The sequence below is a fragment of the Cupressus sempervirens genome, chromosome 3, assembly GCF_028749045.1.
Source record: "Cupressus sempervirens isolate cs-2001-9-10 chromosome 3, ASM2874904v1, whole genome shotgun sequence".
NCBI lineage: Eukaryota > Viridiplantae > Streptophyta > Pinopsida > Cupressales > Cupressaceae > Cupressus > Cupressus sempervirens.
The window spans coordinates 684,586,266-684,596,195 of record NC_143120.1 but is presented as its reverse complement, the minus strand read 5'-3'; the positions used below and the strand labels follow the sequence as shown (position 1 = coordinate 684,596,195).

The 9,930-nt window shown below is 35.1% G+C and overlaps 1 protein-coding gene across 1 annotated transcript; it reads left to right on the top strand.

The window, feature by feature from the left end:
• The first annotated feature begins 3,844 nt into the window (after positions 1 to 3,844).
• On the top strand, positions 3,845 to 6,618 carry LOC149568578 (putative serine/threonine-protein kinase-like protein CCR3). Its single transcript, XM_089821472.1, has one exon. The coding sequence runs from the start codon at positions 4,047 to 4,049 to the stop codon at positions 6,549 to 6,551; it is 2,505 nt and encodes an 834-aa protein (XP_089677598.1). The 5' UTR covers positions 3,845 to 4,046; the 3' UTR covers positions 6,552 to 6,618.
• The last annotated feature ends 3,312 nt before the right edge of the window (positions 6,619 to 9,930 follow it).

Here is a 9,930-nt window from a genome sequence, read left to right as displayed (position 1 = left end):
ACTCTAATGTTAACTGAATAATTATGAAGTCAATTATTGGGTAGCCTTCTGACCCAATGAGTTTAAAGCTTTTGCAAAATCATTCTTAATAATCTTGGGCATATTTACAATGAAGACGTAGAATATAGTTTCTGCCTCTTGTTTACATTACACACATCTATTATAGCTAGAATCTATGTTTTATAAAATTGTCTTGATTGAGTATTTTAGTATGCATTGTTGTCGCTAGAAAAACTTATTTTTCAGACTTCTTTGAGGATTCCAAACTTTCTACCACAAACTCTTGGGTTGCCTTTCTTTAATGGTCCATTATCAACTGATTTGATAGAAAAATCATCCTTAGGATTTACAATGCATGACAATGTAAAATAGGATATAACATTTTATTATATAAAAGATAATATTGACATAATTAATCATAGTATGATAGTGATTGGATTTTTTTCACCATATAGCTATATAATATAATTAATTATATTTACATTGTTAATCCAAACAGTAAATTAGTATAGACATTTTAAATATAGTTATCTAAAATTATTTTATTTTAGTTTATATTATATTTGTTATACACGTTTACATTTGAATTTTATTGTATCCCCATTTTCCTTTTCATAATAGTATTTTTTCTATTCTAATTTATTAAAAATCTAATTATTCAAAATATTTTTTTATATTTAAAATTTGTACTTCTTATTATGATTTAAAAAATCATTAAAATATAAATTTATAAAGTATATTTTCAATTGAAATAAGAATTCTTAATGTCTACTAATATTCTATGCATTGTGATTATGTTATAGTTAATTATTTCTTTTAAATATCTTTATATTCATTTAAAAACTATTATGTTAATAATTTATTTTGATATTTTGACATCTAAATATTTTTTATATTCGAGTCAAAACATAAGAGGTTTTGTTAACACCCTCAACTCACTCACATTGTTACAATCCACCTCATGCTACCTTTATACAATGCCTTTAGACATTAGATAGATAGATAGATAGATATGAAGGATGGCATGCAAATTTTTTTTAAAAAAATTCAAATTATATTTTCTTTCAATATATCATTAAATAAATTAATTAGAAAATAACAACAACTTAAAGAGGCTAAATAAAATGAAGGAAATGGGTTCTAGAACCTAAGAGGAAAGGAAAGACTAGGAGGACTAAATAGATGAAGGGAAAATAATTCTAGAATCTCGGAGGGATAGGAACGAGAATATATTTTCTTTCAGTTTCACTCTACAATGGATCATGAAGCATGATCTATAATTTTGATGGAAAAGTTGTAGACATTTTGATCTAGAAGTCTATCACACATCCTTTATGAAGCATCAAAATTACATGACGTTAATTAAATATATACACAATACAACTAGACTTTGGATTTGATTGTGTAAAATTTATTTTGTAAATGTAAATATATACACAATACAAGAGAGAGATCTATGTACATGTGTGTGTGTGTGTGTGTGTAAAAGCAAAAGCATCAAAGCCAACATATTTTAAAAAAATAAGAAATGCAAGGACCAAAGACTAAACAAAAGGTCATTATAGATTTTGATCAAAGCCATAGATGTAGGACTAAAGTGAAAATTATCTTTCACAAAGTGGAACTTCATTATCCAATATTTATCAATAGAGACTAAAACTCTCATAATTTAATGCATTATCAAAATTTATTCCAATTTGTATAGTATCCATGGATTTGTATTACTATTCTATTTAATACAAGAGTGTCTAGAATATTTTGGTATCTCTTTGACTAAGAGTCAAAAAATAATGGGTGTCTATTTTGTCAAAACTTCCACAGTCGTGGCCTCTTCCCTTATAAACATACTTTTGGGGGTTTGAATCTTGATAGATGATTTAATTAAAGAAGGTACCATCACACTCATTACTTGTGTTTAATCAATTAAATTAAACACTTAAATATGATCATATGTTGATTATAAAAAAACTTTTAATTATCTATGAATTTGTTTTTCAATTTAATATAAAAGCATAGATTATGTTGATATCTTTTTGACTAAGAGTCAAAGATTGAGGGGTATTTGTTTCATCAAGTCCATCATTACAATGGCTTTGTTGCTTATAACATATGTTTTGGGGTTGACTCTTCACATGTGATTTAATTAAAAAATATATCAACACACTCATTACTTGTGTTAAATCTATTGAAACTAAGATTAAATATTAATATTTATTAAAAAAATTATACTATCTATAATTATTTTGACTATTTAATATACGAACATAACTTTTGTTGATATCTCTTTGACTTGAAGTCAAAATTAAGGGATACTCATTGAGTCAAAACCAACACCACACCATAGCCTCCTCTCTTATATCATGGTTTTGAGATAAATATACCATGGCTCTCTAGATTTTGATGAAAGCCATAGATGTAGGACTAAATTGAACATTATCTTTCACCAAAGTTTTTATTCTATAGCTTTCTAGATTTCTATGAAAACCATAGATGTAGGACTAAAGTGAACATTATCTTTCACAAAAGTGGAACTTCATTACCCAATATTTATCAATATAAACTAAAACTCTAATAATTTAACATATTATCAAAATTTATTTTAATTTGTATACTATCCATGGATTTGTATTACTATTCTATTTAATACATGATTGGCTATATTATGTTGGTATCTCTTTGACTAAGAATCAAAAATTAATGGGTATCTATATTGTCAAAACTTCCACATTTGTGGCCTCTTCCCTTATAACATATTTTTGGGGGTTTGAATCTTGATGTATGATTTAATTAAAGAAGGTAACATCACACCATTAGTTGTGTTTAATCAATTAAACTAAAAACTTAAATATGATCATATGAAAATTATTTAAAAACTTTAAATTATCTATGAATTTGTTTTTTAATTTAATATATGAGCATAGATTATGTTGATATTTCTTAGATTGAGTCAAAGATTGAGGGGCATTTGTTTCATCAAGTCCATCATTACAGTGGTTTCGTTGCTTTAAGTTTTGCGACTTGAGTCTTGATAGATGATTTAACTAATAGGTAGTCAAAGAAAACCACATCTAATTAGTCTAACTGAACATGATCAAATATTAATAGTTATAAAAATCTTTAAATTATCTATGGATTTGTTCTTCTATTTAACGTAAGAGCATAGATTATGTTGATATCTCTTTGATTGAGAGTCAAAGATTGAGGGGCGTTGGTTTCGTAAGGCCACCATGAGTGTGGCTTTGTTGCTTACAAAGATATGTTTTGGGGTTGAGTCTTGACATGTGATTTGATTTTTTAAAATATCAACACATTCCTTACTTGTGTTCAATCAATTGAACTAAGATCAAATATTAATATTTCTAGAAAAATTATAATATCTATGATTTTTTTAACTATTTAGTATATGAACATAACTTGTGTTGATATCTCTTTGACTTGAAGTCAAAATTAAAGGATACTCATTTAGTCAAAACCAACACCACACCATAGCCTCCTCTCTTATATCATGGTTTCGAGATAAATATACCATCACACTCATGGATGTGATTAATCAATTGAATCTCTTGATACAATCAAGAATTAATTCTAATTAAAAGGATTGAATGGAATAACGTGGAAATGGTCTTGGAAAGAAACTAGAAGACAGACGAAACTATATTCTTAGAAGGTGTAGAGGAAGTTGACTGAGAGATTTACCGGGTTAGTGAAGCCGGAAGTAGTCCGACCCCACGCGTTAAACAACTCTCTGAACGCACTCCAAATCCATCTATTACAAACGTTTCCCTGTTCTCTGGTCATTAAAACAATAGTCGGTCGCTTCTCACGCAAAGACCGAGTAAATTTGACCTCCTATTTCATGAGTTTGGGCACGAAAAAGATCAAGTCCAACAATGGCCGTGTGGGACTTTTTCTCATTTTCCCACAACCCCATATTCTTATTCTTGAGTGAGAGCGGAAATAGTTTCGTCGAAGTTGGTCAGAAGCAGTTGGCCATATAAATGCCTTCTCAGTCGGCGTCTTGTGTAAAGCGGATTCCAGAGCTTTGAATGTGGGAAGCAGGGGGATTCGAACTCGCGACTTTTGCTAATTCTGAATTCGGTTTGAACGGAGCACTGGCATTGGGATGGATGTGGCTGCTGCTTGCAATGAGCGTGGCTTTTGGTCGTCGGTTCGAGTCGCGGGGACGAAATAAATGGGAATTTTTGGCTGGATTGTTGTGGGTCTGTGCCGTGATGTGTTCTCACAGAGCAGATGCTCAGGGGAGCTCGATGTCGACGATTTCTGCAAGCTATGCGGGGAATGTGAGCACAGTTTGCGTGATTTCCAGCGGGGGAAATGGGAATATCATGTGTTGGAATTCGACCCAGCGAAGTGCTTTTTCTCTGGGTGCGGGCTTTATGGGAATCTCCGGCGGTAATGGCGGCGTTTGTGGGTTAACAGAGGATCGGCTCCGAGTTTTTTGTTGGGACACGGAAACGCGACTTAGGAAAAGGCTGTCGAATGGAAGCCGTGTGATGGAGATTGCAGCGGGGGGAATGCATGCCTGCGGGTTGTATGAAGGCCGGGGGGATGTTTTCTGCTGGAGGGGGCTGGATTCCCCGTCTAGGAGTGTGAATTTCACGGGAATTACAGTCGGGTCTGAGTTCGCCTGTGGGATCGTTGCATCGAATTCTACAGTCCAATGCTGGGGGGCAAATCCGCCAGTGGTCGAGACTCGGGCAATGAGTTCGATTTCCGCCGGAAATTCGAGCCTCTGCGGGATTGCAGTCGACGGGAATGTCATCTGTTGGGGGCCGTTGAGCGGCGTGGTGCAGAGCACGGGAGGATTCGATTCCCTGGTGGTCGGGGCAAACTATGTGTGCGCCAAGCTGATCAGAAACGGGACACTTGTTTGTTGGGGCTCGATTCGGTACCCGCAGGACGTCCCCTTCGAGGCGATCGTGGGCATCGACGGGTTCGCGTGCGGGATCTTGATGAGCAATCTGACGGTGCTCTGTTGGGGCGGGGGATTATTTGGGGATTCGTTTCTCATCGGCCCGCTGAACAACACTCTCCCGGGCGTATGCGAATCGAGAAATTCGAGCTCGTGCTCCTGTGGGATTTTTCCCAATTCGGACGTCCTCTGCAAGGGATCGTCTCGGGTCATTTGCACCCCCTGTTCTCCCCCAATTCCTCCTCCTCCTCCTCCGCCCCCAATTTCTTCTCCAGCGCCCGCCCTTCTGCCCAGTTCGACGCGGACCGTAAGGAAAATGTCCCGGGCAGCAATTGTCCTAGCGGTGTTGGGATCCATCGGAATCTTAGTTGGGGTCATTTCAATCACCTGGTTAATCTACAACAAATACTTCCGCCTCGCTCGCCAATGCAGCGGGCGGGTCTGCGACGCAGAGAGAGAACAAGAACAACAGCAGCAGCAGCAGCAGCAAAGCTCCTCCCCGTCTCAACCGAAGCGCCAAATCTCAGCCAGAGGCGCCTTCGGGCCAGTGCGCCGCCAGCGGAGCGGCACATCAAAGACTGCCGAAGTCCGACGGCAGCGCAGCGGCCAGTCGAAGCGCGGCGACAAGGCGGAGGAATTCACCCTCGCGGACCTCTCCCTCGCTACCGGAAACTTCTCCGACGACTCCAAGCTGGGTTCCGGCAGTTTCGGCACGGTCTATCTGGGCACCCTTTCCGACGGGCGCAAGGTCGCAATCAAGCGAGGCGACGCCCGGAGCGCGAAGAAGGACAAAGAGAACGAATCCGCCTTCGACTCGGAGCTCTCCTTCATGACACGCCTCCACCACAAGCATCTGGTCGGACTCGTGGGTTTCTGCGAGGAGGAAGACGAACGGCTCCTAGTGTACGAGTACATGTCTAACGGGTCTCTTCACGACCACCTCCACAAGGCCGAGGTGATAAGCCCGCCGTTGGATTCGTGGGCGATGCGGATCAAGATCGCCCTCGACGCGGCACGTGGACTGGAGTACCTACACACATACGCCGTGCCGCCGATCATTCACCGCGACATAAAATCGTCCAACATACTCCTCGACGGGTCGTGGAACGCCAAGGTCTCGGACTTCGGGCTCTCCCTTCTCGGCCCCCTCGACGAGGAGTCCCATCTGTCTCTCATGGCCGCCGGAACCGTGGGGTACATCGACCCGGAGTATTACAAGATGCAGCACCTGACGACGAAGAGCGACGTCTACAGCTACGGCGTTGTGCTCATGGAGCTCCTCACGGGGAAGAAGGCGATTCACCGGCATGACGGCAGCGGAGGGCCCAGAAATGTTGTGGATTTTGCGTTGCCTTACATAGTAAACGACGATCTGCCCTCTATTCTCGACGATCGCTTGCCCCCGCCGCGGCCTTATGAGATCGAGGCGGTTACTTTTGTGGGTTATACGGCGATGGACTGCGTCAATTTGGAAGGGAAAGATCGGCCTTCTATGACGGAGATCGTTGCTAGTTTGGAGACGGCGCTGGCTTTTTGCTCGCAGGCCGCCGCCGCATCTCGACCGGGGTCGCGGACACGGTCGCCCCCGAGTAATGATGATAATTTTTCTGTACTATAAAGAGTATAATTATTTGTACACTTGTTAATTCTTTGCAAATTTTGGAGCTCCACTTATTTAATGTGCAGATTTATTGTCAACCAACCTTTTTGCGAATATTAAAACTAACAATGTCAGATTTCCGCAATCCATTTTAATCTATCAAATAGTTTCCCAAATCAATTATATAAGTTTTTATCATCATCAATGTTTAGGATTACAATCTATGATCCATCATGGGGATGATAGTCTAAAATATGAAAAGAAAGAAAATCAGCATGTCAGAAAATCAATATTAGAACTTTGCTCTTGGACATTCTCCTAAACTCAACATCTCAAGCGATGTAAATTTTTTTACCGGACCAGATATATATTTGCAATGGTAGAATTTGTATGTCCATAACATTTCAATTACCATAGAGAATTTGAACGCTCATAACATTTTAATTACCATATGGAATGTTTTAAAAATAGTAATTCTTTTTTATTCTATATTTTCAACCTTCAATTAATAAATTATTTTTATTGAACCTAACAAAATTTGTAAAGAATAAAGCTACTAATATGTAGTTGAAGAAAATCACATGTAACTACACTAAAGGAAATATGCAAGAGTGAACAAAAGATTCAACACCTATTATAATTTCTAAAATTGAATATATTAATGATTGCTTACATTAAATTCAAAAGGAAAAAGTCTTAAATTTTTCTTCTTCAATGTGGTAATAAATTTCTATGTATACATTATGCAAGGAGCTTAAATGGTTTTGCAAAAGTTTGATTATGGAGATGGGTTGATGTTGATTTTGTAAACATATTTATACTCTCTCATATGATAAAGTTTATCATGGTAGTTTTGTCGTGTAATTGGTAATTCTTTTGCTTGAGCCACCTTGCTTGTTGTAATGATGATGTCTTTTAGATTTATCAATGTAATAAATTGTATGAGATGTGACATGCCATTTAATTAAATTTTTCCTTATGTATTGTTATGCATTATTGTGCTTGACACATCACCTTTTATGAGCATTAACATGTTGTACAATATAAATATTGGAAAAAATAAGATATTGGTTTTGTGTGCACATGCAATTCAACATATTCAGATTTATGCTTTAAAATAATTGCAATATGAACTTTTCTAATAAATCTCGTTTGGTTTTGGAAGACCTTCACATTTATTTGTTCATAAGAATTTATTATTACTTTCAAAAGAAAAATTTAAGATGTCCTTTTAGACATTTTATACGTGCTATATATGTCATCAGGTGAGCAAATTGTGAATGAACTTGAAATATATACAATTGTAAAAGTAGAATTTACATCTCATGATATTCAAGTAGAGAATTATTATTAAACAATCACTTTCAAAAAGATTAAAATTATAAGAGTATTTTTTAAGGCACTCATAAACTAACCATTTAATCGTGTATAAAATTTATGAACAAGTCTAAATGTGTATATATTTGTAATGGTCAAAATTGTCTAAATGTGTATATAGTTATAATGGTCAAAATTGCATGTGTGGGACATTTTGTTTATCTTAGGGAATGTTTTAAATATGATAACATATTGATGATTGTTAATGTCTTTTTGCATTTGATTTGGTTTAAGATTGAAATCTATTTGTTTCAATTAATATTAAGAGACTTGTTACAATGATGGCAATAAATGGAATGTAATCATGTGAGAATGTTAAAGAAAAGTCATTTTTCATTTCAAATTTGACAATCATTTACACATCAAAATATTAATGTATGATAATTTCAAAGTAATCAAACATGAAGATTGATTGATTGCATGGTATTTATTTAGTTCAGAAAATGATTTGAATGTAAAAATCTATCAATAAATGACATTTTTAGTGTTCAATTTAGTTCATATTTGTTTTTTATTCATTTGTATTTGATTGATTTCTCTAAGTTTTTGTTTAGATTTGTTTATACATGTTTTATTTATTAATCAAATGTTATTATTATCTTAGAATTCATATTTATTTTTAATTTCAAATAATATTTTTAATATAAAAATTTATTTGCGTGTTACTTGAGATTAATTTGGTTTAATATTTAGGGTTGCAATGAAAACTTTTCATTTTTTATTATTCAAGGTAGCACATATTTGTTCATCTAGTTTTAATGTCATGATGCATCCAAAGGCATTCAATGTACACTTAATTTCATAATAGGAATCTAAAGAACTACAAAGAAGAAGAATTAGAGCACACATAAATTTTCAAAGGGACAATTCACATTTCTTTCTACATCATGTTCATCTACGGATATGGTCTATTCTTTAATTGTTGATGTATATTGAAACACATTTCTTGGTTAGGAAAATTAAAATATTTGGTGAGGATCACATGTTAAAAGGGGAGGAGAGTGTGAAGTTTTAAATTGATCTTGTACCTAGGGCTAGTGTGGACTTAGATGAGTCTCTCCTTATTGTAAGAGTTGGTATAGAGTGCTTTATACCATGTAATATTGGGTTGAGGATTTTAATAATTTGAGATATAGGAACTCCTGCAAAACTACAAGATATATCAACTATGAGAAAATGATGTTACTCTATCAAAGGATCCAAATGATAGATTACAATATATGAAGATTAGAAAAGGGACCCATTTCTTATAAAGGCCAAGGTGAACATAGTTGTATAAGATTTTAACATGCATCTTAATCTTATGCATGGGACTCATATGTACACCCTAAGTAAACTTAAATATAGAGTGTCAATATCATCTATGCAATGAACTATCAAGGTAAAACACCCTTTTCAAATTGAATAGATTGATGATTGCTTACAATAAATTCAAAAGAAAAGTCTTCAATTTTTCTTTTTGGATGTGGTAATAGAATTCTATATTTACATAATGCAGGGAGCTTAAATGGTTTTGCAATAGTTTGATTATGGAGATGGGTGTGATGTTGATTTTGTAAAAATATTTTTACACTCTCTCATATGTTTATCATGGTGGTTTTGTCCTATGATTGGTAATTCTTTTTCTTGAGCCACCTTGCTTGTTGTAATGATGGTGTCTTTTAGATTTTATCGATGTAATAAATTGTATGAAATGTGAAGTGTCATTTTATTTTATTTTGCCTTGTGTATTGTTATGCATTATTATACTTTACACACCACTTTCTATGAGCATTGACATGTAATACAATATAAATATTGAAAAAAATAGGATATTGGTTTTGTGTGCACACACAATTCAACATATTTAGATTTATCTATTAAAATAATTGCAATATGAATTTTTCTAATAAACTTGGTTTGATTTTGGAAGACCTTCACATTCATTTGTTCATGGGAATTTACTATTACTTTTGGAAAAGGAAAATTTATAACATCCTTTTAAGACATTTTATACACTATATATGTCATTGGGTGAACA